At 43.1% G+C, this 21,325-nt stretch overlaps 1 protein-coding gene across 4 annotated transcripts in view; it reads left to right on the top strand.

The window, feature by feature from the left end:
• si:dkey-220o5.5 (actin filament-associated protein 1-like 1) overlaps nucleotides 1-21,325 on the top strand; it is a 125,675-nt gene that overhangs the window by 47,053 nt on the left and 57,297 nt on the right. For 3 of the 4 annotated variants that reach the window (XM_051652826.1, XM_051652825.1, XM_051652828.1), the window contains one exon: nucleotides 6,559-6,692. In XM_051652826.1, coding sequence (XP_051508786.1) covers nucleotides 6,559-6,692 — 134 coding nt within the window. The remainder of the gene's footprint in view (nucleotides 1-6,558; nucleotides 6,693-21,325) is intronic. The other variant, XM_051652827.1, reaches the window with a different exon arrangement.

Genomic DNA, 21,325 nt, shown 5'->3' with positions numbered 1-21,325 from the left:
TTTCTAATAACACTTATTAAGCATTTGGGCACTGAAGACACAAGTTTGTTAAATTTAGAAAGTGGAATTTTCCCCCAATCCTCGATTATGTAGGTCTTTTGCTGCATAATTTTATGGGGTCTTCGTTACCAGATGGTGTGCTTAATAATGCACCACACATTCTCAATTGGAGACAGGTCAGGACTGCAGGCAGGCCATTCTAGCACCCTCACTCTCTGCTTACACAGCCATGCATTTGTAATTTGGGCAGTATGTGGTTTGAAGTTGTCCTGCTGGAAAATGCAGGGACGTCTCTGGAAAAGACGTGCTGGATGGCAGTATATGCTGCTCCAAAATGTGTACATATCTGTCTGCATTCATGGTGTTCTCACAGATGTGTGATTTACCCATGCTACGGGCACTGAGACACCCCTGGCCCATACAGACACTGACTTTTGGACCTGACGCTGATAACAGCTTGGATGGTCCTTTTCCTCTTTGGCCAGATAACACAACGGCTGTGTTTTTCAAAAACTTTTTGAAATGTGGACTCATCGGACCAAAAAAACACAGTTCCACTGTTCTACTTTCCATCTAAGATGAGACCGAGCCGAGAGAAGTCGGCAATGCTTCTGGACAGTGTTGATGTATGGCTTCTGCTTTGCATAGTAAAGTCTTAACTTGCATCTGTGGATGAGTAATCCCAAGCCCATATTCATAATATCCATTATAGATGAATGATGTTTTTTAAGACAGTGATGTCTTAAAAAGATCACACGCATTCAGAAGTGGTTTTCGTGTTCCTTTTACGCACTGAGATTTGACCAGATTCCTTGACTCTTTTAACTATATTGTGCACTGTAGAGGGAGAAATGCCCAAAATCCTTCGAGTTTGTCTTTGGGGAACATTGTTCTCAATGTGTTGGTTTATTTGCTGAAGAATCTGTTGGCAAACTGACAAGTCTCAAATGATCATCGCTCTTGAGAGACTAGGCTGTTTTTGGAGGCTCCTTATATACTATGACACGATTGCCTCACCTGTTTAACATCTCCTGTTTCACATCGCCTTGTTATTTTAACTCGTCAAATTGTTATTAGTCTTAAATTGCCCCTGTCTTAACTTTTTTGAAGCATGTTGCAATCATCTGATTTTAAATGACTGTACATTAAAAAACAAACAATGAAATTCACAGGGTAAAACATCATATAATGTGCAGTTGAACTTTCAATATAATAATGGGTGAATATAATTTACAAATCACTCCTTTTTGTTTTTATTAGCATTTTTCATACTGTCCCAACTTTTTTGGAATTGGGGTTGTACAAGTCATACTCAATATTTTTTGTAGTTTACACACACAGTTCCTTTTATGGAAAGAAAACAAAAATATGTGTAAGTTTTGAGTTTGGTAATTTGCGTGGATAACCCATATGGCAGCATATATGTAATATACAGTATATATTATATATCGTATATATTTTATACTGGGCTGTGGCCACCAAATGTTGTCATTACTAGTCCTAGGTCTAACCCTAAAGGTCTACATTAGTTGAACCCAATCACAGTAAGTTTGGAATTAAGTTTTATTCCCCTCTTTCCCATTAATGAGTTTTTACAAAAGGTCAATAAGCTTTAAAGCCATAAAGGATTTTCACTTTCTTTCATAACTGTCTGAAAAGACTTCAGATGCACCTGCACAGATTGAACAGTTATCAGTTGAACAGAGGCCATGTGCAGGAGAGTTGCTGTATAAAAGAGAGTGAGCGTGGGGTCATGGAGAGTTTGCGACGGACAGATGTCAAATTCAGAGACTGCTTTTTCCCTCATTCTTTCTTGCCTGTAAATTCCTCTGCACTCGTAAACATTCAAGCCTTTCTGTGCTATCCTGACTGTGACCTCATCTCTGTGGGACAGAGCCAAGTTGAGACTGTGCAGCATCATGGTTTATTCACATTGCACAGTGATGTTGTCAACACAATGGACCTTATGGTTGTTAAAGTTAAAAGGGACTACAGGTGCATCTCAATAAATTAGAATGTCGTGGAAAAGTTCATTTATTTCAGTAATTCAACTCAAATTGTGAAACTCGTGTATTAAATAAATTCAATGCACACAGACTGAAGTAGTTTAAGTCTTTGGTTCTTTTAATTGTGAAGATTTTGGCTCACATTTAACAAAAACCCACCAATTCACTCTCTCAAAAAATTAGAATACATCATAAGACCAATAAAAAAACCATTTTTAGTGAATTGTTGGCCTTCTGGAAAGTATGTTCATTTACTGTATATGTACTCAATACTTGGTAGGGGCTCCTTTTGCTTTAATTACTGCCTCAATTCAGCGTGGCATGGAGGTGATCAGTTTGTGGCACTGCTGAGGTGGTATGGAAGCCCAGGTTTCTTTGACAGTGGCCTTCAGCTCATCTGCATTTTTTGGTCTCTTGTTTCTCATTTTCCTCTTGACAATACCCCATAGATTCTCTATGGGGTTCAGGTCTGGTGAGTTTGCTGGCCAGTCAAGTACACCAACACCATGGTCATTTAACCAACTTTTGGTGCTTTTGGCAGTGTGGGCAGGTGCCAAATCCTGCTGAAAAATGAAATCAGCATCTTTAAAAAGCTGGTCAGCAGAAGGAAGCATGAAGTGCTCCAAAATTTCTTGGTAAACGGGTGCAGTGACTTTGGTTTTCAAAAAACACAATGGACCAACACCAGCAGATGACATTGCACCCCAAATCATCACAGACTGTGGAAACTTAACACTGGACTTCAAGCAACTTGGGCTATGAGCTTCTCCACCCTTCCTCCAGACTCTAGGACCTTGGTTTCCAAATGAAATACAAAACTTGCTCTCATCTGAAAAGAGGACTTTGGACCACTGGGCAACAGTCCAGTTCTTCTTCTCCTTAGCCCAGGTAAGACGCCTCTGACGTTGTCTGTGGCTCAGCAGTGGCTTAACAAGAGGAATACAACAACTGTAGCCAAATTCCTTGACACGTCTGTGTGTGATGGCTCTTGATGCCTTGACCCCAGCCTCAGTCCATTCCTTGTGAAGTTCACCCAAATTCTTGAATCGATTTTGCTTGACAATCATAAGGCTGCGGTTCTCTCGGTTGGTTGTGCATCTTTTTCTTCCACACTTTTTCCTTCCACTCAACTTTCTGTTAACATGCTTGGATACAGCACTCTGTGAACAGCCAGCTTCTTTGGCAATGAATGTTTGTGGCTTACCCTCCTTGTGAAGGGTGTCAATGATTGTCTTCTGGACAACTGTCAGATCAGCAGTCTTCCCTATGATTGTGTAGCCTAGTGAACCAAACTGAGAGACCATTTTGAAGGCTCAGGAAACCTTTGCAGGTGTTTTGAGTTGATTAGCTGATTGGCATGTCACCATATTCTAATTTTTTGAGATAGTGAATTGGTGGGTTTTTGTTAAATGTGAGCCAAAATCATCACAATTAAAAGAACCAAAGACTTAAACTACTTCAGTCTGTGTGCACTGAATTTATTTAATACACGAGTTTCACAATTTGAGTTGAATTACTGAAATAAATGAACTTTTATTATTTATTGTATGTTGTACGCTTTTGCAGCATTTTATTTCTTTTAGATTTAGGGTGTTCCTATTGGCTAACATCGTACAGCCCCTCGAATAGAGCCATTTTTGAAACTCAATAGGAAGAAACTGAATAAGCACCAAACATTATAAAATAAATGTCAGGGGTTACACATAATGCACATCCAACACATTGCATCTGAATATCTCACCATGCTTGACTGTAGGCAAGACACACTTGTCTTTGTGCACCTCGCCTGATTGACACCATCTGAACCAAATAAGTTTATCTTGGTCTCATCAGACCATAGGACATGGTTCCAGTAATCCATGTCCTTAGTCTGCTTGTCTTCAGCAAACTGTTTGCGGGCTTTCTTGTGCATCATCTTTAGAAGAGGCTTCCTTCTGGGACGACAGCCATGCAGACCAATTTGATGCAGTGTGTGGCGTATGGTCTGAGCACTGACAGGCTGATCCCCCACCCCTTCAACCTCTGCAGCAATGCTGGCAGCACTCATACGTCTATTTCCCAAAGACAACCTCTGGATATGATGCTGAGCACGTGCACTCAACTTCTTTGGTCGACCATGGCGAGGCCTGTTCTGAGTGGAACCTGTCCTGTTAAACCGCTGTATGGTCTTGGCCACCGTGCTGCAGCTCAGTTTCAGGGTCTTGGCAATCTTCTTATAGCCTAGGCCATCTTTATGTAGAGCAACAATTCTTTTTTTCAGATCCTCAGAGAGTTCTTTGCCATGAGGTGCCATGTTGAACTTCCAGTGACCAGTATGAGAGAGTGAGAGCGATAACACCAAATTTAACACACCTGCTCCCCATTCACACCTGAGACCTTGTAACACTAACGAATCACATGACACCGGGAAGGGAAAATGGCTAATTGTGCCCAATTTGGACATTTTCACTTAGGGGTGTACTCACTTTTGTTGCCAGCGGTTTAGACATTAATGGCTGTGTGTTGAGTTATTTTGAGGGGACAGCAAATTTACACTGTTATACAAGCTGTACACTCACTACTTTACATTGTAGCAAAGTGTCATTTCTTCAGTGTTGTCACATGAAAAGATATAATAAAATATTTACTAAAATGTGAGGGGTGTACTCACTTCTGCGAGATACTGTATGTATCAAGCGGTCAGAGATGTCTGTCTGTACATGTTTTTGTAGAAAAATATTTAAATCCAGACAGGCACATGAAGGTGTCCTGTGTAAGTCCACTTTGGATGAATCTCCCATGACAGGCCCAATCTCTGTGTGACTGACTGAGCACCAGTGGGCGGGGCCATGGGTGCAATGGCGGAAAACTAGGCATTGCATATGCAGATGTATTTGGTCTTTGTGACGTCACAAGTTCCATTGCAGCTTGGTTTAAATAAAAATGCTCTTTTTCTATTAAGGAGGAAGTTTTCAGTTCTGAAACTTACAGTATGTTTTATAGTACAGTGACCTCTTATATGTCAAAAGATCAAGGAAAATGTGATTCCTCATGTCATGACCCCTTTAAGTAAAAACATGTTAGACGAGAAAAATCCTTCATAAGACGATACAATGTAAACTTAGTGTTGCACAGTAGTCTATACCGGTGCCATAGTACTTCCACAGACTCAAACTTCATAATACCGGCAGTACCACAGTGTTTTTCATTAAATACAGTTGTTTGTACGTACCTGATGCTTATGCAGTGAGATGCTGATAAGAGAGCAAGGCATAGTCAAGACACAAACTTCTGGGGGCCGTTCACTCCGAACACATACACTATATGGCCAAAAGTTTGTGGACACCATATGTGCTTGATGAATATTTGATTTCAAAACCTTAGGTATCAATTTCCCCCTTTGCTGTAATAACAGCTTCCACTCTTTTGGGAAGGCTTTCCACTATACTGTATGTAGTAACATTGCTGCAGGGATTTGCTCTCATTCAGACACAAGGCTATCAGTGAGGTCAGGAACTGATGTTGGTCAATGGGGCCTGACTTACAGTTGCTGTTCCAGTTCACCCCAAAAGTGATCAGTGGGGTTCAGGTCTGGGCTTTGTGCAGGCCAGTCAATATCTCCCACGCCAGACACAGTAAACCATTTCTTTATGGACCTCACTTTGTTCACAGGGGCATTGTCACGCTGGAACAGAAAAGGGCTATCCCCAAACAGTTGCCACAAATTTGGAAGCACACAAAGCCCAAGCCATTACATAAAGAAACATTAAGATTTTTCTTTACTGGATTTAATGGAGTAACCAAATTAATTAATTAGAAAGGGGTGTCCACAAACTTTTGGCCATATAGTGTACATCTTTTTCTATGCAAGCATGCACTAGACTGAAATGTGTCAGACCGCAATTAATAACTTAAAGGTATAATTCACCAAAAATGAAAATTATCTCATCATTTACTCACCCTCATGCCATTCCAGATGTGTATTACTTTCTTCTGCAGAACACTAATGAAACATTTTAGAAGAATATTTCAGCTCTGTAGGTCCATACAATGCAAGTGAATGAATGTCAAAAATGTGATTTTTGGAGCTTAAACATTTTGGCACCCATTCACTTGCATTGTATGGACCAAAAGAGCTGAGAAATTCTTCTAAAAATCTTCATTTGTGTTCTGCTGTGTTTCTCGACCCATGCACAGCCCTCGTCTGTGTGTATCATCGACGCATGCACCAGCCGTTGACTGTAGTAAAAGAGTATCACAAAGCAGTCGCAGTGCGCATGCGTCAAGCACGTTTGTATTTGCTCGCGATCAAAAGAGTATACTTTGAAAGACAATGCGATCAGTCAGCTCAGTCCAATCCGGAATGCAGAAAAACAAAGTATACCCAGGCCTTTAAAGATCGATCTTGGGATTTTAAGAATCGACATCCAGATTGTTCAAGTTAAGATTGCGATTAATCGGAATCAGATGTTTTATCGGTTGTGAATGTTCGAGTACAATATGTATTTATAGTACCTCTTGTTTTCCATGATATGTACTATTTAGAGTTTATGGTATGTGTGTGTATTTTTAGCAGAGGATGCGGAGTACATGATTATGAACTGTCCCTCTGGAGGCCCCAGTGATCTCAGAGAAAGCACCACTGCTGAGGCTGAATTCACAGACGAACCTGTTTCAAACACCTCTACTGAATGGCTGCAGTCAGGGGTGAGTCCTGTCATGGTCACTACAATATTATCAACTACAGCTACATTAATATAACGACACATTACACATAAATGTAGATTCATCTAAATGTAATACCATTTGAGCTTGGTGTTAAAGTCAACATAAAATCAAAATTGACCTTATTTACATTATTAATAAATATTAATGTTAATGAGTTGTTGTGCATGATTTACAAGAAGAAACTCACTCAACCTCTGAAACATTTTTCTTTTTCGGCTGACGTCACCAAACCCTCTTGTTTTTCAACCCTGAGCGCCCAACCACCTGTCATATTGAGACCGCACCCAGCACAAGATCCAGTCAGTTCCTGATGGCTAAAATGAAGTCCCATCCTACATTTATTTCTCATTAGAAATCTTTTTTGCTTGCTAACACATCACATTAAGGAAGTAAACTGGGTTGCGAATGCTGTATCATGATGACTTTAATTTTAAAAGGATTTATGGAGGGTAATAATGGTCTCAAACTGTAATATACATTTCAACCAGTGTAACCATGGAAAGCTATCATATACTGTTTATATGAGTCACTTAGCAAACAATTGTTAGTGAAGTATTACATCATGTACATCAATACAATTTAATGTGACTCTGAAATCTCTGTAGAATTGACTACAGGCCTCAAAGAATCAAAGAGATATTGTTCAAATGCAAAAGTTTAATCAGTGGCTAAGTCATATGCTTGTGTCTTTTATAAGCCTGAGGTAGCTAGATATTATCATTTGAAAAATATATTTTTTCTAGTCCATTGACACACCGTGCACAACAGCATTGAGCACCAAAATTGTATGAATGGACACCCGGTACCATTCACAAGCATTACATGTCATGAGAGTTTGTGTGTATGAGGGGCAGCTTTTTTAATCATAATGTAGGATTCCAGAAATGCATTAATATGTTATTCAGCCCAGTAACAGTGTAGACAATTGTGCATCAAGGTCTCTGTCTATGTTTTTTTGGTGATAACAACAAGCTATCGAAAAATAACATTCAACCAGTTCTCCGGGTCCTTTAAGATGAAAAAACAAAGATAAAAGAATTTGCTTCAAGGACATAATCCACCACTAAATTATGAGCAGAGAAATTAAATGTAGTTTCCTTCTGTCTACTAAAGTAAACATCAAAAACTAAAACCAAAAACTACCATCAGACAATATGAGTCTTTACTGCTTAAATTATTGGACAAAGTTCAGTAAATGACATATTCAATATTCAAACGTATTAACATTGTACAAGTTATGTACTGCGTTCAGTAAGCGCTGTGGTCGAGAGACAGGTGCCCATTCATCCCCTTAGATCTTCAGTGGAGATCTTGTTCATGTAAGATCATCGTTAGATCATTGTAACAAGGTTAAGGTTGGGAAAGGAGGAGGCGGGAACCGGCTGAACAGTCAAAATAATATTTAATAAGAACTTAAACAAAAAGACACACAATATAAACACACACATGGCAGCTGCATGTGACTCTCTCTCTCCCGAACTGCCGCGTCCAGCTGCACTTATCCCTCTCCTCGGCTGATTAGCCCGCCCTCCTCCTCGTCACAATCATATTTGGCCTTGAAAATTAAAAACAGCCATTTGATATCGGAGTTTGTGCAATTCGTGAAAATGTTAACTCTACCAAAAGCAGCTGTGGGGCAAATGGGTCTTATTAGAGCAGACACAATCACAATGACGGTGATACGTGAAATATGCCATTCACGCTCTCGAATGCTTTCATTAAAAACCAAGCTGTCTAATCAGTATAATAAATAAATTATTTACACTGCGTCTTTGTCTTGATTAGAATGGGAGTGTTTTAGTTTTGTCGCGTTGCTCATTAGCTGTGTGTTTACCATCTATATTGTAAGTGAGCGGCGCAACAGGCAATGAATCCAAAATAATTCTAAAAGTGCGTTTCGCTTTGTTCTACATCTTTTCGAATGTCGGGTGATGTTTCTTTAGTATTAATTTTCATTAATACACCGCGATCAAGGTAAGACATAAAACAAGCATCTGGGCATCAGACTGTTTAAAACTTGCGCATTAGGATCAGTTGTCATTACTGATAGGACGGAGGACTAATTGCTGTTTCATTGGTCAACGGACATGTTTGTGATTGGTTCGAATACTCAACGTTGCAAAAACATGTTGTAAATAGAAACCATTGACACAACAGGAGCAGATTTAAATTAAAGGGTCTAATCATCAGTTTTCACGATTACTCATGGGAGCCGTAATCGTAATTGCGATTAGTATTACGATTAATTGTGCAGCCCTAGCAGTAAGTTAATTTTGAACCCTGGCCTTAAAATCATTTTAGTGAGTTAAGTCATGACAACTCTCGTAAAGATTTAGCATGTTAAAGGTGCTGTAATCTATTTTTTTCATGGAAATGTATGCAAAAAAAATGCATACTCCCTGAAAGATATTAATGAAATAAGTGTCCTGAGAAATCTCACTGGTCTCAGTGACATCTCTAGACTCATGTGTCTGTGAACCGCGGACATTGACGCTTTCTGCCTATCAGTCATTTTGTGCGTTCTTATAGTATTGTAGTTGCAGCGAATTATTGATGTTTACTGCCATTTTTATGGCATGTTGCTCATAACAGTCATCAGTTGAGGGTGTTGTTTTGCTGCTGTTCTTTTTGACAACCGTTTCTGCTTGTGTCGCTCTCAATAAAGCTAATTTGGTATCTTTGGAGTGCAGGGTTTTGGAAAAAAGGGTCGTGGCTATTCCAATGGCTCAGCTTGGGGAAATTCTAGAATGGCTAAAATGGCATACAGCACCTTTAATGTAGGAATGACAGATTGATAGGAAATTGGTCTTGACGGACTAGTCAAGTCAAGTCATTTTTATTTGTATAGCACCTTTCACAACACACATCGTATCAAAGCAGCTTTACAGAAAATCATGCATTAACAGAAAATGAAACTGTAATATCTATAATGTCTTAGAGTCATCATTGTGTAGTTTGATAAAATACGATTGTGAATTGTGTTTAAAAATAAGTCATTTAATAATAATTGTATTTAGAAACCCAGTGAGCAAGCCGAAGGCAACTGTGGCAAGGAACACAAAATTCCATAAGATGTTGGTTAATGGAGAAAAATAACCTTAGGAGAAACCAGGCTCATTGTGAAGGCCAGTTCCCCTCTGGCTAACATCATGAATATAATGCCAATATAACTTATGTATAGTGCAAGTCATTGTTTAAAATTATTAAACTAAGTAAGTGTTAAGGGTCAGTGTTTAAACAAAGATTTTGTATGAACTGTAAGATGAATGACTAATGTCTTTGAAGTCCATCTTGGATTAACTGCAGAAGTTTACATAGATGCATTGTCCTTTGTTAGTTGGATGATGAAGGGATTTGTTGGCAATTAATTGATAGTCTATGTATTCCATTATAAGAGTGTAGTCCATCATTAGACCAAGGTGATTCAAGCAGAGATCAGTGAGGTGCATCGCAGTTCAAACGGCCGGTAATTTTGGTGGAGTCTATCCTAAGTCCAAGGTTCAGGCAATGGCATATGAAGTATCCCATGTCTTATGTTGGCATAAGTTCATCCTCTGAAGTCCATCGTAATAGACTGAAGTGATATTTGGCTGGCACTGGCTGCATTTAGTCGTCATCACTCAGAGACACATAGCAGTAGAGTCCAACACGAAACAGGAATGGAGCTGGATCCAGCCTGTTCTGGTGACCTCAGGATAGGAGTCCCGAGGTTGAGACAGGGATACAAATAGAATAATATTAGCATAGATGGCATTCATTTTATTGCAGAGTTATAGATCTACTGCAGAGCAAATACGGCTATGCTAGAACATACACAGACAAACGGAGTTAAGCATGTAAACATGTTGCTGCTGCACAATTAGAAATAAATACAATCCCCATGTAGCCGATCTAGACAGTGAATCTGGGGAGGAGGAGGGTTTCAAAGAAAACTGTTGCAGCATGCTGGAGTGAAACCGGCTTACTTGCAAACTGAGAAAATGTAAATGTTATGCAAGTCGATTGGCTACCCGATTACACGTCAAAGGACCTATCAGCTCACACAATGTGAGCCGATCGGCTTCACATATCACATGTGAGGGACCTGATTGACTAACTGATAACAAGTTCATAGAACCTTTCAGCTTGCACCATTTAGAGTTTCATGCCTGAACTTCAGTAATTTCTTCACCATGCTTAGGAAACCTTTATGTATGAGAATTTTTTAGGGATTGGTGTATACCCTAAAAAAAACATGATGGTGTGTGTTGGGACCGTGTTGTATATTTTAGAGGACACTAGTGTTTGATGCTGTTTTATACTCCAGGGCATACTACAGAGTATTTTAAGAGACACTAGCACTATGGCCATAATAACAGGGCAGATGGGCAGTCTGCACACTAGCGGTTGTGATACCCAGAGCCTCAGGTTTGGACCAGAGCTTGTGTTGTGGCTGCTTGGTTAGTACCTCCCAGCTTCAGCACACCCTCATTGTAGTCTTGCCTCCTCATCTTACCCAAGGATTGTACAGGGCAGGAGGTCAGAGGTCAGATCTTGCCTCATAACCAAGGTTTTTTAAGTGGCCAACCACATATAAACAACAGGGATGAGAAGAACTGAAAGAGAAGACTCTGAGCACTGATGGAATAACTGCTGTGAAATCTCACTCATGGCTGTTGAGTAGACAGAGGGCAGTTAGGACTAGATTTTGACATTTACTTAAAATGTGAGTGGTGATGGCCTGTGCAAAACTCACTGCCACGGTACGAGGGTGTTTTGAGCGGGTGCATGGGGCTGCTATGTGGTTGCTATAGAGTGCAACAGTCTGGTTCCAGAAGTAAAAATCTCATTAATTTTGTAGCGCGGAGCTGGGCGGGGCCGGGCGGAATGACGGACGCCCGGACCCCAATCAGCCTGATGAGGCGAGCGAGGGATAAAGGCAACCGAAGATGGCAGCTTGAGAGAGAATTATGAGCAGCTGCCCTGTATGTGTTTGTGTGTCTTTTTATTTAATTAAATATTATTTACATGGTTAGGCCGGTTCTCGCCTCCTTTCCCTTGTACCCCCTTTACATTGGTGCCGAAATCAAGTCCAGTCCTCGACACTGCCGTCCACCCAGGGGAGCGCCGCTACCATCCGCCAGGGGACGGAGTAGCCTGACTGCTCGGATGCGGGGAACGGCCGCCGTCCACGAGGCGAGGAGGGACGGGACTCCCCGACCGCCTGGAGTGATGGAGTCGCTGCCAGGGGCGGAGGAGTGTCCCCACATGCCACCAGAAAAGCGGAGGGGCATTCTGTCCGCTGGGGGTCAGAGGTTTGACTCCGGTCCGCCCGGGGAGAAGCAGCTGTCATACGCCTGAGAGGGTGGATCAGTGATTGGGGACCACGCGATGGCGCATCAGAGAACTGGTGAGTGAGCTTTTTCTCTCTCTCTCGCGCTGTCGCTCCGTGTTGGCCTTTCCCTCGCCTTTTTTTTGTTTGTTTTTGTTTTGTTTTCCCCTCCTGTCTTCTGCCAGTTCGAGGAAGGCGGGGATGACCTGCTGGCAGGCGGGGCGTAAGGCACGCCCCCCACCCCAGAGAGGAGGGAGGGATGTACATCATGCCGGGGGCTCCCCGGCCTGAGGCAACGCAGGGAGGAGTGTAGCGCGGAGGAGGGCGGGGCCGGGCGGAATGACGGACGCCTGGACCCCAATCAGCCTGATGAGGCGAGCGAGGGATAAAGGCGACTGAAGACGGCAGCTCGAGAGAGAGAGAGAATTATGGGCAGCTGCCCTGTGTGTTTGTGTGTCTTTTTATTTAATTAAATATTATTTACATTGTTAAGCCGGTTCTCGCCTCCTCCTTTCCCTTTTACCCCCTTTACATTTTGTCATTAGGGAATTTATTATTAATAACTTATAAACCTTTAAAGACAGAGCTACCATGAGCTCAGTGGTTGTTAATCAATGGTACACTGCTGAGCCAAAATATTACGACCACTCAAAGGTGAAGCGAATAACGTTGATCATCTATTAACAAGGCCACATGTCAAGGTCTGGGTAGATAGATGGTAAGCGAACAATTAGTTCTTGTAGTCAACGTGTTGAATGCAGGAGAAGTGGGCAGGAGGAAAGACCTGAGCAACTTTGACAAAGGCCAAATTGTTATGGCCAGACAACTAGGTCAGAGCATCTCTGAAATGGCAAGACTTGTGGGGTGCTCCCGGTCAGCAGTGGTGAGTACCTACTGACAGTGGTCCGAAGAGGGACAAACCACAAACCTGCGACAGGGTGTTGGGCGCCCAAGGCTCACCGATGCGCGATGGCAACTGTCGCGACCGGCTCATAGCTGTGGCAAATTAAAGGAGGACACAGTGAATCGGTGGGTTTAAGTTAATTGAAACATATTTATTAAATAAAACAGAATGATTTTAAACAGTAAGCAACAAGTTTTGTCTGTGGTGTCTGCAATTGCATGGATGTAAGTTAGTGTGAAAAGCATTTAACAAAAGCAGAAAACAAAAGAAAACTTAATCAACTCAGAAATAAACCAAAAACAAGGAAACAATCAGAACCGCTGGAAGACGTTTCCCCTCTCATTCCAAAGCCAAAAGCCAAAAAACAAAAGCCCAGCATTTATAGAGCTAACACAGGTGCAGGGAATCAACATGACGAGCCTCACAGCCACACCCACTGACCAGCCCTGCAGGTAAGTGGGAGACCATTAACCCCCCACCCCCACACACACAAAAAAGATGATGCCAACAGGGATCTTAGAATAACTCCAAATACATAATCCAAAGACATTAACAAAACCAAAGAGACACGAACAACGGAAGCCAGTGAATTTACCCTGAGGGTGATTTATTACAATGAACAGGTGAGTAAAGCAGAGGTGAATTTGTCGTGCAAAGTCCTTAAAAGACTGTGTGAGGAGAAGTTTCTGAATGTCTTCGTCCGGTTGATCACTTCCTGCAAAAGCATAGAGAGAGAAAAGCATTAGTCAATTGCAGGAGCAAGACCACCACCCCACTGCTCCCTTCTCTGCCACTTATATCTTCCTCTCTTAAAGAGACAAATCTGCTGCAGGTGCGTCTCATCCACTTGAGCCATTCCGCTGATTGCTGTTGCCAGGGGAGACGCTGATTTGTGTATAGGCGACTTGCCACCCCCACCCCCCCATTTGTCGACCCAGGACTTGTCACCGCATATTTCCTGCAGAGAGGGAAGATCTTACCAGACCTGACCCATGGCTGAACATTCGTGAGAGGCCATCCGTGATTCCATGGGCTAGAACAGCCCGATGTCTCACAGAGAAATAGAAATTCTGAAATGCCAGGAACCATCGGGTAATTCGAGCATTATTGTCCTTCGCCTTGGCCATCCATTGCTGCGGGGCATGGTCTGTGACCAGAGTGAACAATCTTCTGAGCAGGTAATACCGGAACTCCTGGACTGCCCATTTGATTGCCAAGGCCTCCTTTTCCACTGTGGCATACTTGGATTCGGCTGGGTTCAGCTTCCGGCTAATGTAAGTTACTGGATGTTCCTCCACACCAACATGCTGGGACAGGACGTCCCCTAGTCCTGTGTCAGATGCATCAGTCTGTAGAATGAAGGGCAGCGAGAAGTCTGGTGCGTGTAGAATGGGCTGAGACGTCAGGGCCATCTTGATATGTTGAAGTGCCTGTTCGGCTTCCTTTATCCACTGCACCTTCTTTGGCTGCCCTTTCTTGGTCAGCTCTGTAAGAGGACAGGCCACAGAGAAAAAATATGAGATAAAGCACCAATAATATCCCACCAACCCAAGCATGTACCTGGGTCTTCATGATGGGGCAAGGGTAATCTTGGATCTTCCTTCTGGGCCAAGGCTAGCTGACTTCCTAGATCTACCACTGGCAGTTCTTCCTGTGCCAACAGTACAGGGTTTCCCCATGGTTCTACCCACCACTTCAACAGGTTGATGTGGTAGATCTGCTCGGCCCTGTGCTATCCCAGCAGTCTCAGCCAGTAGGACACAGGACCCACCCTCTCCATCATGGTGTAGGGTCTCTGCCAAGAAGCCAGAAATTTACAATTAATATTGGGCACCAAGACAAGGATCCGGTCGCCTGGGTGGAACTCACGTGCCTGTGCTAGTCGGTTGTAGATGCTTTGTTGGGCACGCTGGGCTTCTGCCATGTCTTCATTTACTATAGGCATCACTCTTTCAATCTGTTGCCTCATGCCCCACACATGTTTGATGAGAGATCGGTAGAATGATGGTTGCTGTTCCCAGGCCTCTCTCGCCACATCCAAAAGACCCCGCGGCTGCCTCCCAAAAAGAAGCTAGAGGGAGGTAAAGCCCGTTGATGCTTGGGAAACCTCTCGGATGCCAAAGAGCACATACGGGAGCATGAGGTCCCAGTCGCATCCATCCTCTGCTACCAACCGCCACAGCATCCTCTTCAGTGTCTGATTAAACCACTCTACCAAGCCATCTGTCTGTGGGTGATATACCAAGGTATGGAGTTGTTTAACCTTGAGTAGCTGACACAGCTCTGCCATCAGCCAGGAGATGAATGGAGTTCCCCGGTCTGTCAAGATTTCTTTTGGAATTCCCTCACTGCTGCATAACATGAACAGCTCCTTGGCGATGTTCACCGACATGGCTTTTCGGAGTGGTACAGCTTCCGGGTACCTTATGACATAGTCAATGATCACCAGAATATGCTCATGTCCCCGGGCGGACTATGGCAATGGCTCCACAAGATCCATACCTATATGCTCAAAGGGTACCTCGATGATGAGCAGTGGGACCAAGGGGCTGGGGGGCAGTCTCTGAGGGGCTGTTCATTGACACCTTTCACAACTGTGACAGTATTGTCGGACTTCCGCTTCCATCCTGGCCAGTGGAACCAATCTCGAAGGTGTTATAGAGTGTTTTCGGCACCCAAATGCCCGGCAATGGGGTGTGTATGGGCCAATGTGAGAACCGCCTCCGTCTTGGTCCATAGCACCACCAAAAGCTGTTTCTCCTCGCCCTGCTGTACAATAAGCCATTCTGGACCACAAAGTGGGGAGTGGGGTGAGGCAGTGATCGTTGCTCTACTTTTTTGATGCTCCTGACCTGGGTCCAATAGTGCTTCAGTCGGTCGTCCTCCTGCTGTTCACATCCAAAGGAACCTCCTGATATTATCTGTTGGAACAGATCAGAATACACATTGAAGTGATCTGAAGCAGACTCACCTTCCTGTTCACTCCCCGTGGCCAAAAGTGCCGGCTGGGTGTGGGTATTACAATACCTACTGGAGGGGGTGTTTCTCCTCGGAGCGAGAAAACGGTCCAGCCTGGGTCAGTCCCTCCCCAGCAGCAAAGGAACTGGTAAGTCTTCCACCACACCAACTTCCACAGTCCATGAACCCGGCTCCACAGCAATAGTCACATTATGGGCTGGAACATAGCGAGTATCCCCGTAGATGCAGGTAATGGGCAAAAGGGACTGACCTAGCTTTTCTTTTATCATTCAAGGTTGGATCAGGCTGACCGAGCTCCCGGTGTCCAGTATGGCTCATACTCTGTGACTATTCAGCCGTACTTCCCACCCAGGTGCTCCATTTGACAAATTTTGTTGGACCACACAGCCTGCTACCCAGGCTCGCACTTCCGGAGGGTTCCAGTCAGTGGGCATTGGTTCGTCCCCCCCTCTGCGGCCGGCACACTGGATGGCTTGAGGTACCCTTCGGTTCTGTGTAGTTCCCCTGGTGCCCTCCGGCGGAAAGTTGCAGCCCTCTCTCCAGCGACCCGCCTGGGCAGCTTCGACGAGCCTGGCTCATATTCCTATTAAAAAAATGCTGGGCTGCACACACTGGCGATAGCCCCACTCTGACGAGTATCACTCACTTCAGCTCAGGATAAGTGTCAGCCGAGGCAGCCGGCAGGGATTAGTAAGCCCGCTGCACTTCCCCCGTTAAAAAGGGGACTATAACGCGTGCCCACTCTTCGGGCTCCCATCTCTCTCATATGTGGTGGGCCAGGCGGGGCGCAGAGAGGATGGAGAGGAGCGAGGCTGAGGTGTGCACCTGGAGCAAATGATCTCGCCCAGCTACGACTGATAACGGCATGAATACGTGGGGGATAAAGCCGGGAGCAGAGTTGCAGTCGAGAGAGAGAGACACAGAGAGAGAGAGACATCTTGAAGCTGTGTGTGTTTATGTTGCTGTGTGTTTAGTTTGATGTGGTGTTTGGATTAAAGTTTGTTAATTGTCAATTTGGTTCCCGCTTCCTCCTTTCCTGAAACTTGTTACAGTATGTAAATATGCTTCTACATCATCCTGATCCATGAGCTTCGTTAAACACTGCTGGACATCATGCCTCATCTCAGGGCAGAGCCTGTCCGCCTGTGCTTCCACCCACAGTCGAACGATCTCTTCCTCCATGCAGAGCTGGCTGGCAATGAGCTGTCCCGTAATTCCTTGCTGGTGAATTGTGACTCTGGCAAGCTGTCTAAGGAATTCCTCCATTTCGGGAGAGAGAGGGCTGCATCTGCAACAGAGAACAGATGGGATAAATAACTGATTCGTGCCCCTGGGAAGAAGCCCGCTTCTCCACCAGTGTAGCGGGGTAAAGAGACATGAACAATAGAAGCCAGTGAATTTATCCCGAGGGCGATTTATTACAATGAACAGGTGAGTAAAGCAGAGGTGAATTTGTCATGCAAAGTCTTTTAAAGTGTGTGGAGTGCGTTGTGTTGGTGATGGCTCGTGGTGGGTGAGAGACGGCATAAGAAGAAGTTTCCGGTTGTCTTCGTCCATTTAATCGCTTCTTGCAAAAACATAGAGAGAGAAAAGCATTAGTCATTTGCAGGAGCTGGACCAACAACCCACTGCTCCCTTCTCTGCCGCTAATATCTTCCTCTCTTAATGAGACAAATCCGCTGCAGGTGTGTCTCATCCACTCGAGCCATGCCGCTGATTGCTGTTGCCAGGGGAGATGCTGATTTGTGTATAGGCGACTTGCCACAATATCCATAATGTATGATGTCATCAGCGCCCTCATCCTGGTTCTCCCCAATATGCAACCCTCCAGACCTTACAGCAACCTTGGCGCCTAGGAAGCAAAATTAAGGTTGGACTAGAGAGAGAACAGATAGAAGAGGGAGAACATACTAGAGGTCATGCAACCACACTTATGCTGTATGTACACGAGACAAGGCATCAACTATTATGTTTCTTGAGCCTTTATTGTGGTGTATGCCCAACAGGTAACCCTGTAGAAATAGGCACAACCTCATAAGTCTTTGGTTTGGATTTTGTAACGAATGAAGAAAAACTAAAGGATTATGATCTGTATAGACCACTAGAGATCCACTGACATAAACTGAGTGAGTGCTTTCACGACCAGTTTCGCCATGATAGTGCGCAAGGGGTAGGCTGCAGGATACCAGGTTACCTGACACATAACTGTAAACAGATACTCACTGCCTGCTTTTGATTTTGTGCTCAAAAGGTTGGCTTACGGCAGGAATTGGATAAACCGGCACTGGTTTTAACAATTGGTTAGGCTTTCCTGTAAGTTGGCATGTATGACAAGACTTAATATAAGCAGACACATCACGCTTTTACTTTTGCCAAAAAAGCATTTTCAACATCAAATGGTAGGTCTGTTTGTCTGTGGTGTTGGCGGTTAGTGTGAAAAGCATTTAACAAACCGAACCGACAGAAAGTCTACTGTGGCAGAGGTCACAGAAAAATTTTAATGATGGTTGTGTGAAGAATGTGTCAACACACAGTGCATCATACCCTGTTGCGTATGGGGCTGCCCACGATGACCCCGTCCACCGTCGAAAGCACCTACAATGGGCATGCGAGTGTCGGAACTGGACCTTGGAGCATTGGAAGAAGGTCGCCTTGTCCGATGAGTCCTGTTTTTTTTTACATCACGTGGACGGCTGTGTACATGTGCACCATTTACCTGGGGAAGTGATGGCACCAGGATGCACTGCGGGAAGACTACAAGCCGGTGGAGGGAGTGTGATGCTCTGGGAAATGTTTTGCTGGGAAACTCTGGGTCTGGCCATTCATGTGGACGTCAATTTGATACGTGCCACCTACCTAAACATCGTTGCAGACCAGGTACACCCCTTCATGGCAATGGTATTCCCTGGTGGCAGTGGCCTCTTTCAGCAGGAAAATTTCTCTGCCACACTGCACACATTGTTCGGGAATAGTTTGAGGTTCAAGGTGAGGTTCAAATTCCCCAGATCTCAATCTTATTGAGCATCTGTGGGATGTTCTGGACCAAAAAGTCCGATCCATGGCAGCTCCACCTCTCAACTTACAGGACTTGAAGGATCTGCTGCTAATGTCTTGGTGCCAGATACCGCAGGACACCTTCAGGGGTCTTGTAGAGTCAATGCCTCAGCGGGTCGGTGCTGTTTTGTTGGTATGCAGAGGACCAACACCATATTAGCCAGGTGGTCAAAATATTTTGGCTCATCAGTGTATGTGCTTCTTTTGAAGTCATCAGTCCATGTTATTTCCAATTCATTTAAAAAAAATTTTGTTTAATGTGTCGAGTTTGTCTCCCTACACTCTCAAACTACTTATACAGTTTTTATTTGTATATATCTGAATATCTTGCAATATACTCCAAATATATTGTTTCTATACTTATAATCAACAACTTTAAATCAGTAGTTTTATATTTTTCCATCATTTTTAATTCTATTATATAATTTGCAATGCTGTATCATGGGATTGTATTTCATTGCCTCGTGAAAGACGGTAAGTACACAGTCTTGTACCTTTGTCTTTTTGTCCGATTTTCAAATAATTTTCTGCTTCAAATCAAAGCTTGTAATGTTGTGATTCACCTCGGAGCTTATTGGTTTTTCGATCATGGCTTAGAACTCTTTTATGAAGGATTTTATGAAATCCTTATGGGAAAAATGAATAGTAAAAATATTTCTTGGAATCAAGATGGTTAAAAATTGGCTGGCCATTCCTGTCACTGTTGCACTCTGTTAGGGATGTGTCATGATGGTCAACTAATTGTATAACAATCAACTAGTTGATTAGTGAGGTTATCTATTTTATATTTATTTTGTATTTATTTTTTGTGGCAGTGCTTTATTTCACATGCTGACAGCATGATGTGCTTTAGCTACTAGACAGTTTGCTTGGTAAAATCCACAGAAAATGGTCTTTAATTTCATCCCCTTTAAATACATGTCTGATCAGGGTCAGGTGAACTCGAAACTAACCAGTGCTTCCTTCAGACCGATTAGTAGACTAGTCCTTCAAGCAACCAACCAACTAGTTAATTTTGAAAATATTTAGTTTTGCACACCCCTAATTGCTATGTTGTTTTGTGTTGTTGCATATTGGCCAAAGTCAAAAGAGCCCAATCCCAAGTCTTTATGATGTGGTGATGGTTATTTAAGTTGTTTGATTGTACTAAACTAGTTTTGGTAAAGAACGGTATTTGGGAATGTGATAATACACATAATTTATGTTATCTTTTCTTTGTGTGTGTAATTTCTTATGTTACCATATGTGCATCTTATGTTTGTTGTGCTTGTGTAGTTTGTATAATCCCTAATATTAGTCTTCTTTCACTGATTCTTCAAAATGTAAAAAATGATAGCATCTCCTCATTTTACGTCACTCTCTGACAGTATAAATAAACAAATGAAATAACGGCCCTTTGCTGACTTATAATGAAACATTATAGATCCTGGAGTTAAATGTTTAATCCCATTTTCCAAGGTGAAATTCCTAGGCTTTCTTAATGACATCACTTTTTTCGCTATCTTCTAAAAACCCAACGTGGGCTTTTCTAGATAACTGCAATTAAGTGCAGTGGGAAGTTCACCCAATTCCAGAAGCACAGCAAATCAAAAGCTTGTTTGAAAAAGATTGAGGGGGAGGAAGTGAGGGGGAGGGGCCGTATCTTGGACAGGAAATGCCACGTTTAAGCGGGAGGCCCATCTCGACAAGCCAACGCTGTATCATGATTGGCTGGAAAAGAGGCAGAGGGGAGGAAGTGGATAATTATGGCTGTTTACGTGATTGAGGGTTCAAGAGACAGTGATGGAGAGATGATGGAGTGATAGAGAGATGGACTGATAGGACAACTGCACAGAGAGGAAGGAAGTCGGATAGTGCAGGAGGATCTCATGGGAGGTGTGGGAGGGATGAGGTCACCCAAAAAGTGTGCGCCAAAGTCCAGGGTTTTCCATGCCAACCAAATGGGCTCAGTACGGTGAGCATGCATGAGATTTAGCGCACATACGCATGTTTTGGATGTTGTTGAAGCTCATGCATGCATGTTCAGTTTGATTGTATATTGATAATGAGCAGAAGAAACATAAAAGTTGTAATTTATCCCTATTTATACATCAGTTACATAGTAACTGTTTGTTAAATGTTGTAAGAAAAAATATATTGTTTTTCTAATATTACAGTTTAAGTTCAAACATTACTAACAAACTAAATATTTATATTTTTTATGCTAGGGTGTTATTAGTGGTTACCAGGGTGCTGTTGATATGCTGTTGATAAGGTTTTCTGAGTGGAATTTAATGATTTGAGGTATCATTCATGTCCACAGTACAAATGCTAATGGTTTGTTCAAATCCAACAAATCCATTAGTTTGTTTAAATAGTGATGCA

This window comes from Myxocyprinus asiaticus, chromosome 24 (assembly GCF_019703515.2).
Source record: "Myxocyprinus asiaticus isolate MX2 ecotype Aquarium Trade chromosome 24, UBuf_Myxa_2, whole genome shotgun sequence".
Classification (NCBI taxonomy): Eukaryota; Metazoa; Chordata; class Actinopteri; order Cypriniformes; family Catostomidae; genus Myxocyprinus; species Myxocyprinus asiaticus.
The sequence above is the reverse complement of the archived record's forward strand: the minus strand, read 5'-3'. Positions and strand labels throughout refer to the sequence as shown.